Here is a 21,774-nt window from a genome sequence, read left to right on the forward strand (position 1 = left end):
CAGACGTTAAGTCAACACCAACAAGCAGGCAGACACCCCCAAACTGCACAGACGCGGCCCAGCACCCCGGGGAGGCCCAGCGGCCGGCCGGCCCGGTGCCCCTGCTGCTGCCCGGGCCGCGAGCAGGCTCTGGCGGGCACTTACTTGATCATCTGCGGCACGGTGACCTTGGAATTCTCCTCAAACGCGTTCATCATGAGGCCGTTGCAGCGGATGTTGTCCACACACTGGAATCAGGGAGGCCCGGGGTCAGAGCCCGGCCGCCGCCAAGGGGGTAGCCGGCGTGCCCAGCCTGACGCGGGGTCCTCGCGCGCCTGAGGACCCGAGCCAAACTAATTGTGCCCCGGGAGGTGGGGGGGGGGGGGGGGTGGGACTTTCAGAGGAAGGTTCCTGTTCCCTGCATTGCCCAGCCCAGTGTCTCCACCCCGCTGCTCTTAGGCTGTCTTCAGCTCTGCCTCTACCAGCAACACCAAAACTCAGGGCGCCTGGCTGTGGACAGAGTTCCCCAGAGGCGTGAGGGGTCCCAGGGATGGGCTGGGGGCCCTGACGCCTGCTGGGATCAGCACTCTTTCCTAGTGTCTGGTTTTCCGGGTTTCTCTGGGGCACACTGGGCTCCCAGAAAGAGCACACATCTACCACACGGTACCCTGTCCTGCCTCATTCTTCCGGCATTTCCGGACGGGCAGCAGGCCAGGGAGCTGGGGGAGCGGGCGGTCGGGGGCGGGGGGCCCAGCATTAAAGAGAGCGGATCCCCAGCTTTGCCGTCTGCTGCTCCCTCACCCCGTGGAGGGCAGGCCGCAGGCAGACGGCCGGGGAGGGGTTCCTGGCTGCAGGGAGGGGCTGTACTAACCCACCGCCTGTCCTGGAGCCCAGTGCGCTGACAGCCTCTTCCAGACTCCCATGTCCCAGACTCCCTGTCTGACTTCCAGACAGACTCTGCCTGGTCTCACAGGAGTCTGTGGCTTGCCGGCTCTGCTCACCCCTCCCTGGAAGGCCTGCACTTTCCCTGCCTGCTGTGCTCACGGCCCTAACGCTTGGGCAGGCCCGATGGAGGCCAAGGCGCTCTGTGTAGCTGACCCGAGGCCGTGTGGGGCCTTTGGTCTCCAGCACCCCTGGGCTTAGGATGCTCAGACTTTTCTGTGCTTACCAATGGCCCGCGGCATGTGCTAAAATGCACTTGCATCCGGTAAGTCTGCTGGGGCCTGGGGGCAGCTCAAAAACCTGGACTTTTTAAAAATCACTGTAGCATGAGATCCAGGTGCCAAGGGTTCTCCTCCCACTCTGCCAACGTGAGGGCAGCACTTGGAGGGAACTTGTGTCTTTTCCTGGAGCACATGGAGCCTGTCCCCCCCACTCTCCTCCCCTGCCACTCCTAGGAACAGGTGACCCTGCTCACCTGGCTGATGTCACTGGTCCACGCCGCCTTCTCCTGTCTGGACGAGGCCACCAGGATGACTGTGAAAGGCGGGGAGTCCTTGGGCTCCACTCCGATCTTAAAATCCAAGTGGTCTATGTCTTGGCTGGACCCTTTGGCTTCCGGTGGGCAAAACACAGAGTTAGCATGAGTGGGGTCTCTCGGAGTCAGGAAACCTCTGACAAGGCCCTGTCTGTCTTACCCCCTGGAGGACAGTGGTGGTGGAGGGAGTGGGCACCTGGCCACTCGCTGTATCAGACATTCTCCCCTGCACTCCCGGGGGCAGGGGAGCCCCCTCGAGACGGACAAAGCAAGGACCTGGGCCGAGAAGCAGCTTACAACACGTGGGCAGTCCGGCAACAGAGCTGTGGGCACCCCCCTGCCCTTGTCACATCTCGGGGTAGCTGAGGTCACGAGTGATAATGTCCTGGAGACCCCCTGCAGGGCGGCAGCGAGGCCAGGACGAGAACGGCCTCGGGGCCGGGCCCTCCTGCCATCCCAGGGTGGTACCAGGCGGGGCTGGATGGGGAACTTCAGATCTCGCACTTTCGTGGCCCCGACCAGACACCGAGCTCAGTGTGGGCCTCCCCAGGAGCAAAGCGCCTTCTCTGCGTTTTCGTTACTGTTCTCCACCTGGGAGCTTCCTTCAAGTCTTGGGAGCTGGAAGACCGAGCTCACAGTTTAGGGTGCCTTCACTGTGCCCTCGTGAACTGGGGAACCACTTGGTGGAACGACGCAGAAGCCCGGCTCTGTCCTGCGGTCGCTACGCGGCCACGGGGGGCGCCCTTCCCGCCCCAGACGCAGACGCCCCTGTGCACGTCCGGAGACCATGTGGTGTCTCTGGGGCTCCCATCCCTTCCAGTTGGGACCCTCCAGGATTTCAGGGTTTCCTGCTGGGCACAGGGGAGCCTGTTCTGTGTGGTGACGCGGGGAGGGGATGCCGGCGGGTCCTCTGAGAAGCGGGGTGCCCGCCTGTGAGCGAGGGTGCTGAGGGGGTGCTGCACAGCGCAGGGCCTCTACCTCCCTTGGCCCCGGAGGGAAAGTGGCTTTGGGGCCTGACCACTGCACTGAAGCCTGGGCTTTCCCGTGGCCCAGCCGAGGCCACGACTGGAGAAGGTTCCACGGCCAAGGACGCTCCAGACAGACCGAGCCTATGCTTCCCGTGGGGGTTGCCTGGCTCGGCTCCAGTGGACGTGCAGGGAAGGCACAGAGCCCTGCCACCGGGGCTGACCGGGGGCACGGGCCTGAGTGTGTGTGGACGAGGCTCCCGGCGCCTGGCAGACCCCTAGCCCAAGCCCCGGGCCCGGACCAGGATCCAAGGTGGCTCAGCCCTGTTCCGGGGCACCCCAGTCTGGGGAAGGGTGAAGACACAGGGTCCTGTGCCCCGGGGGGGGGGGCAGTGAAGAAGGGACACGAGGACCAACCTTAGCCCAATCAAGTGACACTAGTGACCCCACCCTGTAACCGAAAACAATGACCCCGTCCCCCAGGGAGCCGGGGAGGGAAATCCCACAGAGCCCTTCCCCCACAGCTGGGCAACCCCCCTTGTGTCCCCCCCTGCTGGTGTCACATGTCCCCACACTTCCCACTGGAGGACAAAGCAGGCCCAGGGCCTCTCCGGCCTCTCGTGCGTGGCGCCCACGGACCTGTGCGTGGGGGTGCTCGGCGGACCCGTGCGTGGCACCTGTGGACGTGCTCGGTGGAGTGCAGTGACCCCAGACTGAACGGTGCCAACCACTCAGGGGGCCCGAAGAGTGTGGGAGGAACAGGGAAGCGGACCAAGGCTCTCCCACTGCGGGCCCGGCTTCCCTGGGTCCAAGAGCGTGCGACCCCCAGCCCTACCTTCTTCCTCCGTGCTCTCTGGGTCCTCCAGCAAGGTGCAGTCGATGAGGGAGATGACCCCGTTCTGAAAGACAACAGGGCCACCTCGAGTCACCAGGACACGGGCCGGTGAAGCCCCGGGACAGGGGCGTGGCACGGCCATACAAGCGCGAGGCTGTGTGCGTCACGTTCCGCGCGGGCACTCTGGTTCCCACGTGGAAGGACGTGCTCTTCGCATCGGGGCCCCCACGAAGCAGATCAGGTGGGACTGTCTCGGGGGCTTTCCAGGGACGAGGGTCAAGGGTGGGTGGGGCGGGGGCTGCGGAATCCCCGATTCTGGGCTGAGACTCCACGTCTGCAGCTTGGACACGGGTTTATCGGACTCCGCACACGTCTCGTTCTGATTTTACAGATGAGGAGGCGAGATCGGAGACGGGGATCACGCCTGAGGTCACCCGGACCCTTAGAGCTGGGGTCACAACCTACTGGTTGCCTGTTATCGGGGGCATCTGGGTCCCTGAGAGTGGGAGCACCTCCGCGCATCGGATGCCCCGGCACCGTGGTGAACAGGGACCACAGCCGCGGGTGCAGGATGCCGACGCCCCCCGCCCCCCCACCGAGCTGAGGTCCACTCCCCTCCCTGCCAAGTGCGGGCTGGACTCGGTCACCTGTGTCTCAGATGCTGTGCGCCTGTGGGAGCCACAGCCCTCTGCTTGCTCTGCGGGGGTCCCTGGGACCACGTGTTCTGGGGGAGCCACAGCAGGAAGGCTGGTACGGTGGGAGAGCTCAGCCTGGACTCCAGCTCGAGAGACCGCGGGCCCCACCCGCCCAGCCGGGGGCTCCAAGCCTCCTCACTCAGAAGCTGAGACCTTGGATGTGGGTAATTTGTCCCACGGGGCGGATAAGTGGGTAAGTAACGTAATAACTGATGGCGACAGAGACGCTGGCCACACATTCAATCTCCACACAGGTGTTTGCAGGGACGGCAGCCCGGGGAGCAGGGGGACCGGAGGGGGCATCGGGGTGTCCCCAATCCTGGGTTCTGCTTCTCGCTTTGCTGCTCGGTGGCCTCGGGCGAGCCCCGGGCTTGACCATCTGTAAAGCCCCATCTAGCTCTGACGCGCTCTTCCTTCTGGAAGACCTTAGGGTAGTTTTACAGCTTGACCTTGAGCCTGTAGTTCAAGGACACAGACTCTGGAGCCAGACTGCCTGCCCGGGACCAAATCCCCGCTCTGCCGCTTGCGGGCTTCTAGACGCCTCAGGTCCTTTATCCGTAAAACGGGGAAGTAACCGTATCGGCTTCGGCGGGTCGTTCCAGGAGTTGAGTGTGTGCACTGGGGGGAGCGCCTGGCCCACGGTAACGCTTACACGAGGGCTCGCTACCGTGAGTATCGTTACAAGTTCACGACCACGTAACTGAAAGGGACAACGACGGTTACCCGCCGAGCAGGTCCTGCGTCCCAGGCACCACGACACGCCCTTGCTTCACGCTCACGGCATCCCCGAGGGACGCGTTTTCACCCCCATCACGCAGATGGATTAACCGAGGCCTGGTGAGGCACCTGCTGGCAGGAGCGGGTGCTGGGACTTGACAAGCATCTCCATGTTCCTTATGAGAAAAACTTTAAAAGCCCAAACAAACACCCCCAACCAAAATACAACAAAGGGAAAGACACGTGCTTTCAGGCAGCGTCTCCAGTTTGACCTGCCCCGCTGACCCCCGCCTGCAGGAAACGTCCCCCCAGCCCGACAGAGATCCTCAACCGAGACTCCGGAGCTAATGAATACGGAGAGCTCTCCCTGACCCGGAATTCCGTCGAAACTGGAGCGTTCGCCGTAAGCTGACTTCCCCTCGTGCAGCCAAACGGCCGATTTGTGCACGTGTCAACATAAGCGGTGCGTTCCCCGCAGCCACAGCATCTCGTAGCGTCTCTGTGCGTTCTGGGCCAGGCATCCCGGGTCTGGAAGAGCGGCTTGTCCGAGGCTCTGGCTTAATCGAGGGCACCTTCCGGCCTTTTCTAGGCCGCCGCCGCCGCGTGTTCGGACCCGAGACCCTCCGAAGCGCGCTTCCCTGGGAGACTGTGGTTCACAGGTGCTCTGCCTCGACCGGGAAGATGCGCCCCCACCGCCAGCTGCTTGCGCCTCTGCAGGGCCTCTGGTGAGGATGGTCACCCCTGCTTTGCAGACAAGGAACTGAGGGAGAGACGGGCAGGGGCAGTTCTGGGCTGTTCCAGGCTCTCGTGCGTGTGAGAGACTGAGTCGGGGCCAGGTCCTGAACTCGGGGCAGTGAGATAAGCAATGTGCCAAGCTGGGTGCAGGCTGACAGCAGGCGGCACCTGAGTAGCCACGAAGGACAGGAAGGCGGTCTTCCAGGGGAGAAACAAGGGGACAGTATGAGCCAAGGCCCTGTGGTCTGTGAAGGAGCAGGAGGCGTTTGAGGTGCTGATTCCCCGTCACCTTTGCCCTCTGTGACTACTTAATTGTCCCAGGGAGGCGGAGTGCAGTCCCCCACGACCACACTGTCGAGTTCCCCTCGTATGGGGAAATTGCAGGGTCAGCACGTCCGGATGGCGGGTAAGTGTCCCCCTGGGAAAACCACCTCCGTGATCACGGCATCCCCCTGCCAGCGAGTGTTCCCCCTTGCTTTGGGGACGGGCCGATCAGCAGAGCGCGTGCGGTCTCCCGCAGGGCCGCGGGGTCCCGAGGACGGCCCTTCGTGTCTGCTGGCACGGCGTGCCTGGGATGCCCTGCGAGCCGCTGCGCGTGCCGCTGCGCGAGCTCCTCCCGAGAGGAGGCTCTGGGTGCTGCTCCGGCCTCGGCAGGTGCTGTCCTCCACCTGGCCCCTCACACGCACACACGCGTGCGCCTCTCAGCGGTTTGTCTAGGCCCCCGGGCCCTCTGCCCTGGCACCAGCGGTCGGGGGCTCCTCTGGGGGTCCTGACACGCGCTCCCGTGTTCCCCACGATTTCTCCAGCAGAGAACCCGGCTGTGTGCAGCTCTCTCCGACCCGCTCGTCAGACCAGCACACACGTGTGCACTCTCATGTGTCTGATCCCCGGCCCGCCGTCTGGGCCCCAGGTCAGGGTCAGCCAGGCCCCCGTGGTGGTGCTCGCCACGAGCCTCTGCAGCCCCCGCAGCCCTCACCTTGGTCAGGTGCAGTTTCCCGCCGGAACCCCTGGTGCAGATGATGAGATGCTTGGAGAACAAGAAACACTGTCGCTCGCCCTCCTTCCTCAGGGACAGAGACCCCAGGCGGCCCCTGGTGATCTTGCCTTTCTCAGACATGGGCACCTGGATGAGGGAGCCTGTGGGTGGAGGGCAGACCCTGAGCCCACCTCCCAGAGCCACGCCCGCCACCGGCCAGCTCTCAGGTGGGTCACGATGCCGGGAGCGGGGAGTCCCGGGTCCTGGTAGCAGGTGCACCCCGGATGCGCTCTCAGCCCTGTCAGCCAGTCCCTGCAGGACCCCTCGGCCCCCCGCCGGGGCCCCGGCAAGTGGAGGAGCCTCCAGGACAGGTCCCCCGTGGCGGGAATGCGGGGCTGGGTGGGGGTGGGGGCAGCACACGTGGGGAGCCGGCTCTAGAGCAGAAGGGTCAGCACCAGGCACGGCCCCGCGGCCACGGCAGACACGACTGCTCAGGCACAGCACGCCGTCCCTGTCCCTGACACCGCGTGCGGGAGGCCACTCCCGGGCAGGGCCATCCGGGGGAAGAAGCCACCTGCTGCCCCTGCTCCCGCCCCACACGTCCCTCCCCCCCCCCTCCTCCCCCTGGGCCTTCCGAAGGTCAGCCACCTGCCCGGCACTCTTCTGCTCTCCCTCCTCACTCAGCTCCTTACCTGTGGCTCCGAGCGAGCGAGTGCCGCTCCTTGGCGGGAAAGCCCCTCCTTTCCACCTCGTGAACTCCTATTTGTGCTTCCCTCCCAGGAAGGCCTGCCCAACTCCCCTCACCCTGCCTCCCGCCCTGTCCGGAGCCCCGTCCTGTGTCTGTCTCCTCAGGACCCCCTGCACTGTCCGCTCCTGGAGGGGGGACCGGCCTACTCTCTGGGTGTCCCTGGAGCCCAGCATTGGCCTGGCATGAACGAGGCAGGCGCCGGTGCTAGATGCGTGATGAACGAGTGAGAAACGGCTTCTGGTCCCCCCCCCCCCCCCCCCGCCTGGTTCCAGGCCCAGCACAGCCCCACGGGAGAGGAGGAAGCACTTTGCTCGGGGAACAGAGCAGATTCCTGGTCTGCGGGGACGCTGCCCGTGCCAGGAGGGGCCATTCTTTGGCCACCACAGCGTGGGCCCGGTGCTGCCCAACTCAGGCAGGGTGGACGGGGGAAGGGCACGGGGGTCACACGGGGCCTTAGAGTAAAATTCCAAGCTGAGGACACCTGCAGGGCCAGCTGCCCAGGCTGCAGGAGGTGTGGGCAGCTCCTACTCTGGCCAGAGAGGCCCAGGGCCAGACGGAGGGACCTCTGACGGGGGCGAGCACAAGCCGGTCCCCACGGGACGTGGGCTCTGGATGGGACAACCCTCAGAAGCACCGAGGCCCCAACGTCCTGGCACCAGCAGCCAGTCCCCGGCCCCGCCGGCCCTCAGTGGGGCTGCACCTCCCAGGCGAGGAAAGGGAGCCACTGTGAACGTGACCGTCCCCGAGAGGCCGAGGACACGGGCACTGAGCCACACCGCCTTCCTCGGGGCTGGGAACGCTAGATTCAGGCCTGTCCACACCTGCCCCCGTCCTCTGCTCCCTACTCTCTCCCCAGAACGTGGTGTCCGTGTTCACGGGGACACACGACAGACCGGGCCGCCTGGGAAGGAGTGTGTTCCCCTCTGGGGAAAAGGAACCCGGAGGCCAACGGTGTCTGCGTCTGCAGGTGTGGGTACGACGTCCACAGGCCTCCAGTGGCCCCGAGACACTCAGCAGACATGCCACTTGGAGGTGTCCCTGGGGCTGCCTGGGGCGGGGGAGGGCAGGGCACAGGGGACGTACCTTGTCTCACGAAAGTCTGGCTGGTGTCCAGCAGGATTTCACAGCCTTCGATAATCATGCGCTCGATGGCTAGATTTTTCCGGATGTTCTCTGTCTCGCTCACTTCGTCATGCATTATCCTGCAGGGACAGGAAATAAGTCAGAGGCACAAGGAGGGCACGGCCAAGCCTTTGGCAGTCCTAGCAGGAAAGGCCGGCCCCTGGATTCTCTGAGCCTGCAGTCACGAAGGGGGAGAGGGCATGCATTTATCAAGTGCCCGCTGTGTGCAGGATGCTCGACAGGCACGATCTCATTTTATTCTTCTGGAAACCCAAGGAGGCAAATGTTCTTATTTCAGAGAAAAGGAAATGGAGATTAACAATTAGGAAGCAAGTGTGTCTGATCTAAAAGTCTGACCCATGTGGAACAGACGGCAGACTGTGGAGGAAGATGGGAGCATAGCAAACGTCCCTTGCTCACTGTTCCGGCCCATGTGCCCCTGCTGGCCTTATTTCCATCCACAGGACAAACCATGTTCACCTCTGCCTCAGGGCCTTTACACTTGCTAGGCTTTCCTTTAATGCTCTTTATATGGTTGTTTCCTTAATGTTGTTTGGGTTCTGGACTTAGTTTTGGGATGCCAGCAACCCAGCTGGCTCAGGGGAAGCCTGACTTGAGTCCACAGGCTCCAGCCCATCGGGGAGGGAAGCAGGACAAGCCGGCCATTATTCTGAGACTCTGGGCGGCTCTCCTTTGTCCTGTTCTGACCGCGGTGGCACCCATCCTCTCCAGGAGGTGGTGCCATTTACCCGCTTTTAAATAAGCTTTGCAGAAAAGGGAGCCGTGAGTTTCCGGGGGGTCAGGAAGGTGACAGGTAAGTTTGGGGAGGGGTCTGGAAAAAGCGCCCACGTACTCCACGGGAGGCACAAAGCCCCGTTTTGTCTGATTCCACAACTAGGAAGCCAAGAGAGAAGGTCAGTGCGTGTGGTTTACAAAGTCCGAACCCAAGACAGCGGGAGGGGCGGCCCGTGGAAGCTGCACGGTGCTGAGCAGTGAGTCCACGCCTCTGTCCTGAGCCGGCCGGAGGGGAGGACCCTGGGGCGAAGACGGGGGATGATGCACTCCACGCGCTGACCCTGCGTCTGGCGCACGGCCCGCACTTCAGCAAAGGGCAGCGGTCACTGACCACAGGTCACTGAACGCGTATTTCCATCCGTTTCATCTTCTGGTTATCAGACGGGGCATGTGGCCTGGGCCTCGGTGTCCCCGCGATGCTGTCCTCAGAGTCTAGGCCCCAGCCCTCCTCCGGGAGGGACCAGTGGGGCTGTGCTGGCGCCCCGGAAGGGATTCAGCAGCCAAGGGTAACAGGAACCTTTTTTTTTTTTTTTTTTTTTATTGAGGGTGCGGATTCTCCTGGGACAGGGCTGTATTTAGTGAAAAATAAGGGGTGATAACCAAGTAGCGAAACTGGTCGTCGTCAGATAAACGCGAGGTGCAGCTGATCGGACCGTGCCAGCCCGGGGCCGGGGTCTGCGTCCGGGCGCAGGGGGCGCTTGGGGAAGGGCCGGGGTCTGCGTCCGGGCGCAGGCTGCACACGGCTGGAGGTGGTGCCTGCTTCTCTGTGAGCCCAGCCAGTGAGGGCAGGGCCAGTCCTGGGGAGGGGTCTGTGAGCACAGCTCAGGGGGGCTGGAAGCTCTCCTCAGGGCCCCAGGCAGGGTGGGGGGGTGACAGGGCTGTTGCCATGGAGACAGGAAAGCTCCCTCCTGTGCGGTTAGGGCCTCCCTCAGGGCCCAGGGGCGGGTCACTGGCTGGGACAGAGGAAGAGCCGGCCAAGTGCTCAGGACGCCGGGGGAAGGGAGTCGGGGTCTCGGCCAAACACCTCGACCTGCATGTGCCCCCTGGACCCCTGCCTGCACAGGCCGGGGTGCCCAGCAGTGACAAGGAGCCTCGCTGCCTCACGGGGGCCCCAAGGCTTCTCCTGGGGGAGGAATGTGCAGGGACAGCTCCCTGGGACTTGATAGGACGAGGTGCCCACTCCCCAGTGGTTTTGTCTGTCTGAAATCACACCCTGAGGACACCCTCACCCCGCCCTGGACCAGCCCGTCCTCCCTCTGCCCAGGTGGGAGCTGTGGCCCGGCCGGCGGCCCCTCGTCAGCCTGGGGAAGCCTCTCAGGGCACGAGTGGTTGATGGGGCCCAGGCAGGACGGGGGCTCCACACCCTGCGGGCCGAGCCTCCTTTGCAGGGTTCAGGGCCCCTTAGGTCTGGGCTCCACGTGGTGCAGCCCCTGGGGCTCAGCCCTCATCCCTGGTGGTCTCACCAGCCTCCTGACAGGCCCGTCTCTGAGCTGGCAACCTCTGACCCCCAGACACAAGTGCCCTGCCCCCTCCTGTGCCTGCCTCTGTGCCATCCGTCTGTCTCAGGTCCAGCCCAGCCCCAGGGAGATTCCAAGGAACAGGAAGGACTCCCCCTCAAACCGCCCTCCGCAGTCTCCGTCCTGGCCACCGGCAGCCCCGGCCTCCAGTCCCTGCGGCTGCGCCTAACTCGCCAGAGACACCTGCTGGTTCCGCCTTCAAAATGCACCTGGAATCTGAGCCTCACCCCCCACCCCCACCCCCACGGCCACCATCTGCCACTGGCCACCATCATCTATCTCCTGCCTGGGTGCAGGGGGCATACGGGAGCCAAGGCGTTTGGCCTGAGACCGACGCCCAGCATCCCGGGAGAGGGGTCAGCCCGCTCCTCCACACTGGCCCCGTGGCTTCTGCCCGTGCAGAAGGCGGGCTCCCCGGCTTTGGAGATGGGGCGCGGCGGGGGGGGCGGGGAGGGCCAGGTGTGGGGTCGCTGACCAGAGTCTCGGGCACATGAAGCCACGGGGCTGACACATTTACGCTGGAGGACAGAGCCAATGGCCCCTGTGGGTGCCCTTCCCCGGGCCATCCACACCGGGCACACACGGGCCACGCCATCCTGCCCGGTGCCCGCTCAGGCGTGAGCGTCGAACCGTCAGTCTGCTCGAGGGGCTCTGCCTCCCGCTGGTGTAGGCTGAGCCCCTTCCTCCCAACCCTGACCTGACCCTGACCCTGACCCTGACCCCCAGCTTTTACAACCCGGGGCTGGAAGTTCCTGCTGGGGGCGCCCAGGGCCCGGCTCACCTGGACAGCTCCTCCAGCTTGGATTTGGCATAGTCCAGGCTGTTCCGCTCCACGTGCTCATGAGGGGTGTGGGCCAGGAGCTCGTGCAGCGTCAGGATGTACCTGGGAATCTGTGGCGGGAAGGGGCAGGGGGCAGAGGCAGGGATGGGGAGACAGGGACAGGGAGACACAGAGCAGTAGCACAGAAGGACAGAGAGAGGAGGAAAGAAGGGCCCTCAGCTGGGAGGACTCCCAGGAGCAGGGCTGGGGAGGGAACTGGCTGCACTCTGTCCCTTGCAGTGTCCCACGGAGGCTGGTGGGCTCGGGCCCCATGGCAGGGCCTGCACCCGCCCAGAGAGCCCGCTCTGCGGCGCTGGATGGGGGGCGCGGCCAGGGTCAGGGGCCAGCTCCCCGTCGCCTGCCCCGGGCAGCCCCCACGCCCTGCAGGGCCAGGCCCCCTCCTCACTGTGGCCGCACTCAGCCACATCCCCCAGGCACCACTTGGACCATGAGGTAGGTGAGGAAGGTATCTAGCACCTGGAACACGGGGGAGGTGACCTGGAACACGGGGGAGGAGGGGAAAGTGTCCTGCATCTGGAACACGGGGGAGGAGGGGAAGGCGTCCAGCATCTGGAACACGGGGGAGGAGGGGAAAGTGTCCAGCACCTGGATCACGGGGGAGGAGGGGAAGGCGTCCAGCACCTGGAACACGGGGGAGGTGGCCTGGATCACGGGGGAGGAGGGGAAAGCGTCCAGCACCTGGAACACGGGGGAGGAGGGGAAAGTGTCCTGCATCTGGAACACGGGGGAGGAGGGGAAGACGTCCAGCATCTGGAACACGGGGGAGGAGGGGAAAGTGTCCAGCACCTGGAACACGGGGGAGGTGACCTGGAACATGGGGGAGGAGGGGAAAGTGTCCTGCATCTGGAACACGGGGGCGGAGGGGAAGACGTCCAGCATCTGGAACACGGGGGAGGAGGGGAAGGCGTCCGGCATCTGGAACACGGGGGAGGAGGGGAAGGCGTCCAGCATCTGGATCACAGGGGAAGAGGGGAAGACGTCCAGCATCTGGAACACGGGGGAGGAGGGGAAGGCGTCCGGCATCTGGAACACGGGGGAGGAGGGGAAGGCGTCCAGCACCTGGAACACGGGGGAGGTGACCTGGATCACGGGGGAGGAGGGGAAGGCGTCCGGCACCTGGAACACGGGGGAGGAGGGGAAGGCGTCCGGCACCTGGAACACGGGGGAGGAGGGGAAGGCGTCCGGCACCTGGATCACGGGGGAGGAGGGGAAGGCGTCCGGCACCTGGATCACGGGGGAGGAGGGGAAGGCGTCCGGCACCTGGAACACGGGGGAGGTGACCTGGATCACGGGGGAGGAGGGGAAGGCGTCCGGCACCTGGATCACGGGGGAGGAGGGGAAGGCGTCCGGCACCTGGAACACGGGGGAGGAGGGGAAGGCGTCCGGCACCTGGATCACGGGGGAGGAGGGGAAGGCGTCCGGCACCTGGATCACGGGGGAGGAGGGGAAGGCGTCCGGCACCTGGAACACGGGGGAGGTGACCTGGATCACGGGGGAGGAGGGGAAGGCGTCCGGCACCTGGATCACGGGGGAGGAGGGGAAGGCGTCCGGCACCTGGATCACGGGGGAGGAGGGGAAGGCGTCCGGCACCTGGAACACGGGGGAGGAGGGGAAGGCGTCCGGCACCTGGATCACGGGGGAGGAGGGGAAGGCGTCCGGCACCTGGAACATGGGGTAGGTGAGGAAGGTCTCCAGCGTCCTCTCCTCGCAGTCTGGCTTGGCCTCGTAGTGCTTCAGCAGCTTGTCGAAGTCCCGGTTCTGTTTGCAGTGTGCCAGGATCTGCAGGCTATACTGGTGGTTCCGCACGAACTCCTGGTAGATGTTCAGCATGGGCAGCAGGATGTCGAACAGGTCGGCTGCGGGGAAGGCGGGCTCAGCGGGGGGCGGGGGGCCGGGGCCCGGCTCAGACCCCAGCCCGGGGGTCCCGCCTCGGGGCCACCTCCGAACCGCAGACTCGTGGAGACGGCCCGTCTGGCGTGGCCCCCATGGGCCAGAGGGCCAGCAGCGGGCTGCAGCGAGGGCCCCCACCCCTTCGGGACGCCGCACACCCTGACGGCTCCCAGCTGGGAGGCCTGCCTGGAAGCGCTCTCTGCGGAGGGACGCGGCCTCGCCCAAGTCATGCTCGACCCGACGGCGGGCCCGGGTGGGGTGTGGGGGGGGGGGGCCCTGCCTCAGTCTGTGACATCTCTGAATCACCCCAGCTCTGGAGTTTCTGTGGGGTCGGCCGAAGCCTCCGCTGTAACTGCCCCCTGCCCTGGCTCCCTTACCATGTCACACGAGGGCTCCCAGGAGGCCTCCCTCCTAGCCTGTCCCACCTGTGACACAGTGATGGCCGAGGTCATGCGGGGACTCTGTGGCAGACGTGGAAGCAGGCCTCCTGACCGCATGTTCCACGGCTTCCTGCCACACCACACACCCACCCGAGCCCGTCCCTTCCCCCACGTGTCCCTCCGTTCCCATCTTTCCAGACCCGCTTTGGTGAGGTGGGTCCCCCGCCGGCCTCCTGCCCTCCCAGCCCTCTAAAGCCCAACCACTCTCCCTAGATCTCAACACTTGCCGGGTGGGATAGACCTGCCGAAACCGCTGCTCAACCCCGTTAAGAAAGAAAAGCATGCGTCCTGGTCATAAACTCTGGGCAGGGGCTGCTGGACGGGGCATTCCTCTGCCCAGTGGACGGCATCCTCGACTGGGAAGGACAGGAGGGGTGGCCCCCATCTGTCCAGGCCGCTCTGATTTTGACCTTGGGGACAGTGGGGGTCTCTGACTTGAGAACACAAGAGAAAGCGCCTGCCCGGTCAGAGGCGTCCATGGCCCAAGGGCGGGGAAGCTTTGGGTCAGTAATGCTACTTTCAGAAACTGATAGTAAGGAGAAGTCGTCACTGGCAGAGATCACTACTTCTGAGCCAACAATGGGCACCGAAGCATTACGCACCCAGCAAAAAGGATGCTTCCAGGGTAAGAAAACACTGGTGCTGTGAAGTTAGGCAAAATAAATCAATAGATAAAAATAAAAATAAATAAAACAGCAAGATTCAGAATCTAAATTCAGTATGTTTGCAATTATGTAAAATGGGGGAAAAAACCCAAGATCTCTGCATAGAAAAAAATTGAAAGAAAACACACTGAAATGTTTATAGCACTTATCTTTGGAAGGAGAACGATGATTGATATTTTTAAACCTTTTCTACTTTTCTAGATTCCCAAATTTTCTCAAACGGGTACGTAGATAATATTTTTAAAAGGGAAAAGTACAGAAGTACCTAAAAATACGCCGTTTCCTCCTAGAAATGCAGTTTTTGCCAACACGTGTGTTCTCTTCTCCCTCTGGGGGCTTCGGTGGGTTTCTGGGGGGGCTGCTCCAGGACGGAAGCACCACCGGCCCGGACAGCAGCCCCGGCGAGGGCCCTGGGGGGAGATGGGCGGCCGGGGGCCCTGCGAGGGCCAGCTACTCACCCAGGACCAGCGTGGGCCAGCTGGAGATGCGGGCCTTCAGGCCCTGGTAGAAAATCTGGTGCAGGAACATGATGGTCTCGCTGAAAGGGGAAAGCGCGGGGTGGGTCCCTGCCCCTCCAGGGCGCCGCACCCCCGCCCCAAGCCAGCCCCCCGAGGACCCTGCGGGGCTCTGGGAGCGAGCCCCTTTCTCCCCTGAGACCTCAGTGCAAACACCGTCAGCACGGACAGCGTCACCTGTGGGGCCTGGCGTGGGACGAACACCAGGACCCTTGTTAAAAAGCAATCGAGAATTTCGGCCTCAAGTGGGGGCCGCGCCCCGGGAGCCTGAACGCTGCACTGGCTCCCGGCCTCCCTGTGCCCGCAAGTTCTCACCTGCTGGGAGAGCCCCCTGGGGACCTCTGGAGGAGCCCAGGGTCCCACGGGGGCTCTGGTGGAGTAAAGGCCATCGAGGGATGTACAGAACAGTCTGTGGCCTCAGACCCACAGGAAGCAGGGCTGCACTCTGCCTAGGCCCCTTCCCTGGCTGTGTGACCTCGAGCGAGACGCCGAACGTCTCTGATCCTCAGGTCTTTCACACAAAACGTGGAGGTGCGACGGGACGCACCTGCCACTAACGGGACTATTTCAGTGTGGGGGGGGGCACTCAGTCACCGCTCACTCTCCACCACCCTTTGGGGCAAAGTTAAGGGAGCAAAAGACCCAGTGTCCCCAAGCACCAGCTCCGTCGCCCCCTGACGTGCCGGGGGATGTGCGCTGTGCTGGCAGCTTGGTGCTCTCCAGGCAGCCACACTGGCCCTGGCTTCCCTCCGGCACCCCCTCCCCGCCCACGGCTCTGCAGGCAGCTGGCCCCAGAACACAGCCCAGTCTGTCCTCACAGCTTGTCTCCTCGGGGACAGACTCCTGCTTCCTCCTAGAGCCCCTCCCCCCAACCACTGCTCCCCTCCCCCTCCCCCCGGGAGATGTGCAGGGTCTCCCCAGAGCATCTGGGGCTTGTCCTGAACCAGATGGGGAGTCCCGTAGGATGCTAAGGTCGTACACCCTATTCTTGGACTGGAAAACAGAGGCCCAGAGAGGAAGAGTTGGGGCAGCCGGAGCCTCTGAGCCCCGCTTTCCCTCTCCCCGGAATGTTCTCTGTGTCTGTGCTCTCTTCTCGCCCCCGCCCCCTTGTTCTGCTGTTCCAGGCACCGGGTATTTTCCCCCAGGGGGGGCTGGTGCAGGAGCTGTCCCCTCTCCCAGCACCACGTGCCCTGGGGTCTCGCTCCGGGGTGGAGGGTGCTGAGGGGCGCAGGGATGTGGGGAGCAGAACGTGGGGTACCCCTCATGTATAGAGGGGCTCTGATAGGCAGGGGGCTCTGTGACCCCGGGGGGAGAAGGAGGGCTGGGAGGGAAATGCAGAGACAGCGGGGGCAGGTGGGGTGGGGGAGTCGGGGACAGAGACAGACACTGCCTTCAGGCTGAACAGCAAAGCCCATGACCCCATTATTCCCACGAGACACACAGACTGGAAGGGAAACGTGGCACTGGGGGAACATATCAAGAATCCACGTAGAGGACACCTGAGTTCTCATTCTGAGCGTGGTCATTAGGGAGACCTGACTGTCATCTCCCTGAAGTCCCACGAGAATGATCCCCCAGGTGTGGGGACACACGGATCCCCGACCAGAGACACCCTCAGGTATGGACACACGGATCCCCGACCAGGGACATCCCCAATGTGTGTGGACACATGAACCCCCGATGAGACACCCCTAGCTGTGGGAACACATGGATCTCCGGCCAGGGGCCACACCCTGGTCTGAAGTCATTTTTTATTTTTAGGCAAATCCCTACAGTGACTTTTGACAGGGCTGGTTTCTGTCTCTTTGTGGCCCCTGAACTAGTCTGTTGAGTGTACAAATACCAATTCCGAGAACCTTCAGGCCACATGTGAAGACCCTTCGGGCAGTTCAAAACCAAGAGACTGACCCAAGGGTGTGTGAGAATGCACGAAGGGAAGACTGTCTGATCTGAGACAGAAGAGTGGGTGTTAGGGGACTTTCAGGGGATCTTGAGGGAGCCCGGGGGCTCTGGACTACCTGGAGTTGCCACAGCAACCCTCGGGGGAGCCACCCCCAGGCACCTCCAGCCGACAACTGCTCAGGCTGCACTGAAAAGGAAACGCACCTTCTGAAAGTCCAGTACTGCACAGACCTCTGTAGTAGCATGCTGGGAACGTCATAAGCTGGGACTATAAAAATATAGCTGACAAAGCATCCCTTTTAAAAGTAAACACTGTGAGAATTTCACCTGTAATCTTACTACCTAGAAATTACCATCGTTTCCCACCTGACAGGAAAACCAAATTATCTCATTGTGCTTTGATTTGCTTTTAAAAAAAGCCTTGTTACGTTCAGCAAACACTTTTCCTGTGTATCGGCCATCTGAATTCCTTCTTTTGGGAATGGCCTAGCCGTGTCCAATGACTCTTTTCTCTTACTAATTTTTTTTAACGTTTATTTATTTTTGAGACAGAGAGAGACAGAGCATGAACGGGGGAGGGGCAGAGAGAGAGGGAGACACAGAATCTGAAACAGGCTCCAGGCTGTCAGGAGAGAGCCTGACGCGGGGCTTGAACTCACGGACCGCGAGAGCACGACCAGAGCCGAAGTCGGACGCGTAACTGACTGAGCCACCCAGGTGCCCCTCAATGTTCTTATTTTAAAATGCTGTTACTTATATGTGTGTACATCTTCATTTGAACTTGAAGACTGGCTTGCTATCCTGCACTGACTGGAATTACGTTGCATTTACAGAATATCTTGGGTGAACGCGGCAACTTTACGACACAAAACCTTTCCATCCAAGGGTGGCCCACTCTCTGTTGTATAGCCTTCAAGCTTAGGAGGATTTTTACATTTTTAAGTGGTCTGGAAAGAACCAAATAGTATTTCACAGTATGGGAACATACGTGACACTCACAGTTTAGTGTCCATAAACGGAGACTTAGGGGAACACAGCCACGTCCATTCATTCGTGGATTGCCCATGACTGCTTAGTTTCAGCACAGACCGCATGGCCCACATGGTCTCAACTATCTGTCTGGTCCTCTACAGAAAAGGTGTGCTGATCCCTGGTCCACCTGAATAGTGTCCCTGAGCTGTGCAGTGCGTAGCTGGTACAGCTGTACGCTATGGCCCTGAACTCACCCACAGCAAGCGGGACTCAGACACGGAGTAAGTCATTATTTAAGTGTGATGGCTGCCACCGAGGGCAGCACAGGGCCCTGGGGACACATAAGCAGGGACACAAGCCTATGGTGGCAAGAGATACGGGGACGCGAGCCAAGGAAAGACATGGAGGCAGAGTGGAGACACCCGTCCAGGACACAGGGTGGGAGGCATGTTCAAGGAAGAGGCAGTGACCTGTCTGCAGGATACACCTGGGAAGAGCTCCTGGTACCCGGCGCCCCACCGGAGCCCAGAAGGCCTGACTCACCCAAGGCCAATGCGAGGTAAGTGGGCGGGGCCTGGCCCCTGCACTCCCACCCTGCCCTCTGCCCATTCATGGCCAGTTAGCTGCCTCTGTTCAGCACATCCCTCCCGCGCAGACGTGGCTCATCGATGGTGCACACGTCCCGACCCCCCAATCTCCTCGACCCGGGACTGCAGGCAGCCCTGCTCACCAGTCACAGCGGCCTCGGTGACAAGCCATCTGTCACCTGGCGGGATGCCCCTGCTCACCGGCATCGCCCGTGGTGCCCGGCACCGGGGGCCGGGCGTGGCTTTCACCACGGAGAAACAGCGCCAGTCTGCAAGCTTGTGGTCTGGCTGAACAAACCTGCCACACACTTTATGTGAAAGATCTGTCCTCCCTGGCAGAGAGGCACAGCGAGCCCCTCCCCACTCTGCGGCATCCTCCCGATCGCCCACCTGCGTGCCCAGGGGCGCTCTCTTCCCAAGCTCCGGCCGACGACGCTACCCAGTCAGCAGCGGGGTTCTAACGGGGCTGTGCATTTGAGCCTGAAACTCCAGCAGAAAGTGATGTGCAAAATGTCTTCTGGTAAGTGGGCGGCCTCTGCCCTTGGCCTGTGAGACACCGACCTCTGCACTGTGGTGGGAGGCAGGGGCTCGAGGCTCACTGGTTGTTCCTACTGAAAACAGTACAGAAATACAGAGTACGACGACCGACTCAATATTGAACCAGCCCTGCCTTCTCGGCGTAATGACGTACCGTTCTTTTTATGTAATTCTGGATCCAATCTGGAATGTTCTGTATCTATGAGATCTGGTGGGAGAGAGGCTTTGCCTGTTTTGGGTGCTAGAATGACACTGGCCTCCAGGAGGAGGGGGGACGTGCCCCCTCCCCGTTCGACGTGGGTTCCATTCTCCGCAGGGGCATCATGGGGGGCTTTACTGTGACCTCAACGTCTAACTCTCACTGAGCAACCTGAGCGGGGCCTCTCACTGGGCCCCCCAACACCTGTATGCTCCTCCGCCGGCCCCTGCTGACGATCAGGTCGGCGCTCTGGAGGCCTTAGGAATTGATCAGGCTGCTGCTGTTTGGAGCAGATCAGTGAGACCTGGAAGGCGAGTGCCTGTCAGCCTGGGGCCCGCTGCCGACCGGGGGGGGGGGCACAGGGCCTGCAGGGACCTTCTGGCACCGGGAGAGGAGGGGGCTCCTTCCTTCCTGTCTGTTCTCAGGTAAAGGCACCCGGCCTGATCCGTGCAGTCATTAAATGATAAAAATATAAAACCATAAGATATTTTTTTCAAATGACTTCTGAACAAAGGCTACGAGCTGATGCGAATACTCTTGACGGAAGATTCCAGGCTAAACGGGCGCCGTTAAAGACAGGTAAAGTGTGACAAAATCACGGGAAGGTGAAGGAAGTACCAAAGCACACCCTTCTCTCAGTGATTGTGATGAACGCTCACCAAAAACTTGCAATCTGGGCCAAAACCGCGAGAGACACGGATGTAACAACGCCTCCAGGCCCGGCTGACCCGTGGGCTGCAGACCCACTTTGTGCGACTTCTCTGATAAACACGGTCTGGCCACAAAGGTATTTTCTCTTCCTGGTGACGTTCCCAACACTGTTGTCTTTTCTCTAGCTTGTTCGTTGTGAGAATACGATATGTGATAAGTGTGGTGTACAAAATACACGTAGATAGACTACTTTTCCAGCAAGAATTTGGGTCAATGGCAGCCTCCTAGTAGTTAAGATTCGGGGAGTCCAAAGTCATATGTGGATTTCGGGGTGTGCGCCCCAACCCCCCCGAGTTGTTCGGGGAGGTCACCTGGGGCCTCCCGGAGCCTCCAGGACAGCAAGCCACCCGCAGTTACGTGAAGCTCCCTGCCGCAGCGTGGCCCGTGACCCACGGCACCTGTCACCCTGCTGGAGAGACAGCTCCCTGGGCTCCACCCCAGACCTCGAGATGGAGACGTGCAGGCGCTCACGGCGCGTGTCCGCGGACCGTGCCGTGCTACCCGGGACACCCTGCAAGACACCGCACCTGAAAGATACCGCCGGTGGAGGGCCGGTTTCGGCCAGTGACACGGCTGCACCGGGCATATTTTGGGCGGGTCACACGGTGACCCGCTGTAATTCCTGGGGGGGGGGAGGGCGGTAATCACTTATAAACTGCGGTCTGGTTTTTTTCCCGTTTTTATCCCGTTTACTCAACTTTACTACCCACTGAGAAGCGCATCTAAACCATTTCTCGAGAAACTCCCCCGACCACGCGGTTGACGGCAGAGGAGCCGCTGCTGGCTCGCCCCCGGGCGCCGCCAACCCCACGCGGGCGCCAGAGTCCCCTTCCGGGAGAGACGGCCGCTGGCACGGAGCCCGGCCTCCAGGCGGTTACGGCCGCGTCTGGAGGCCGATTCGAAACGCGCTCGGTGGCCGCTCTGCCGACGTCTGCGCGGAACGATTCTTAGCCGAGGGCCCGGCGGGCGCCGTGGGGAGGCGTCCGGCGCCGCGGCAGGTGCCCGCTCGATGCCGACAGCACCCCGCCCCCAGGCTCTGTCGATCAGAGGCGTCTCCGGACGCGACGTCCCGGCGGCGTGCCTCCGCCCGCCCGCGCCCCGCGCCCACGCTTTTCGGGGCGACTTCCGCCCCCGGTGACGGTGACGGGCTGACGGTGGCTCAGGGGCCCTCCGCCTCCGGGGCCGCCTCACCTGTTCAGGAAGATGCTGCTGACGTCGTCGTGCGTGATGGGCGGCTTCTTGGAGCTGGCGGCCATGCGCAGCGGCCGCAGGAAGTTGTTGACCAGGATGTGCAGCTGCTGAACGTACTCGGCCTCGGCCTCCAGCATGCTGAACACCACCTGGTTCCGCTTTCGCATGCTGTCGGCGTGCGGCGAGCGGATGTAGTCCTGGATGATGGTCTTCCACTTGCGCCTGCACAGCCAGCCACGCAGGAAGCTCTGGACCTGGGGGGCGGCGGGGGTGGGGGGGCGGTCAGCCGCGAGGGCCCCGGTGGGGGGGTTGGGGGGGCTTTGCCGCCAGGGACCCGGCGTGGGGGGAGGCTCTTCCGCGAGGGTCGGGGGGGGGGCGGTGTTGGGGTCCGTCGGGGGGGGGGCTCGACCGCGAGGGCCCCAGGGCAGGGGGGCTCCATCGGGGGGCGAGGCAGGGTCGGTGCCTCGTCTCGCTGCCTCCTCCGAAGTGGAGTGTGCAGGGAGGTAAGCTGGGACCAGGGCCTGGCCTGCCCGCGAGACCCTGGGCGAGTCACCGGGTCCCATAAGCCGCTTTCCCATCCGCGTGAAGGGGCTAAGGAGGGGGCGCCTGGACTCCACGTGTTGCCCCACCAGCTTTGCTGGAAATGTAGGTGCCAGGCCCCGCCCCGACCTCTGCATGTTCCCTAGACCCCCAGCTCGCCTCAGAGGTGGGGGACGTGTGGCCCTGAGTCTCTGTCACGGGAGGGGCTGGGGGTAGACGCCTG

At 62.7% G+C, this 21,774-nt stretch overlaps 2 protein-coding genes across 4 annotated transcripts in view; one reads left to right on the plus strand and one right to left on the minus strand.

Moving 5' to 3' along the window:
• TBC1D2B (TBC1 domain family member 2B) overlaps positions 1 to 21,774 on the plus strand; it is a 334,347-nt gene that overhangs the window by 242,877 nt on the left and 69,696 nt on the right. The gene's annotated exons all lie outside the window — the stretch shown is intronic.
• Positions 1 to 21,774, minus strand: part of RASGRF1 (Ras protein specific guanine nucleotide releasing factor 1) — a 101,311-nt gene that overhangs the window by 36,717 nt on the left and 42,820 nt on the right. Inside the window, exons 5-13 of the mRNA XM_053223437.1 lie at positions 21,012 to 21,265; positions 14,856 to 14,935; positions 13,065 to 13,258; positions 11,343 to 11,452; positions 8,211 to 8,329; positions 6,380 to 6,540; positions 3,257 to 3,320; positions 1,397 to 1,533; positions 145 to 227 (exon numbers count right to left, since the gene is read on the minus strand). Of these exons, the coding sequence (XP_053079412.1) occupies positions 145 to 227; positions 1,397 to 1,533; positions 3,257 to 3,320; positions 6,380 to 6,540; positions 8,211 to 8,329; positions 11,343 to 11,452; positions 13,065 to 13,258; positions 14,856 to 14,935; positions 21,012 to 21,265 (1,202 nt within the window). The remainder of the gene's footprint in view (positions 1 to 144; positions 228 to 1,396; positions 1,534 to 3,256; positions 3,321 to 6,379; positions 6,541 to 8,210; positions 8,330 to 11,342; positions 11,453 to 13,064; positions 13,259 to 14,855; positions 14,936 to 21,011; positions 21,266 to 21,774) is intronic.

Source organism: Acinonyx jubatus, chromosome B3, assembly GCF_027475565.1.
Source record: "Acinonyx jubatus isolate Ajub_Pintada_27869175 chromosome B3, VMU_Ajub_asm_v1.0, whole genome shotgun sequence".
Classification (NCBI taxonomy): Eukaryota; Metazoa; Chordata; class Mammalia; order Carnivora; family Felidae; genus Acinonyx; species Acinonyx jubatus.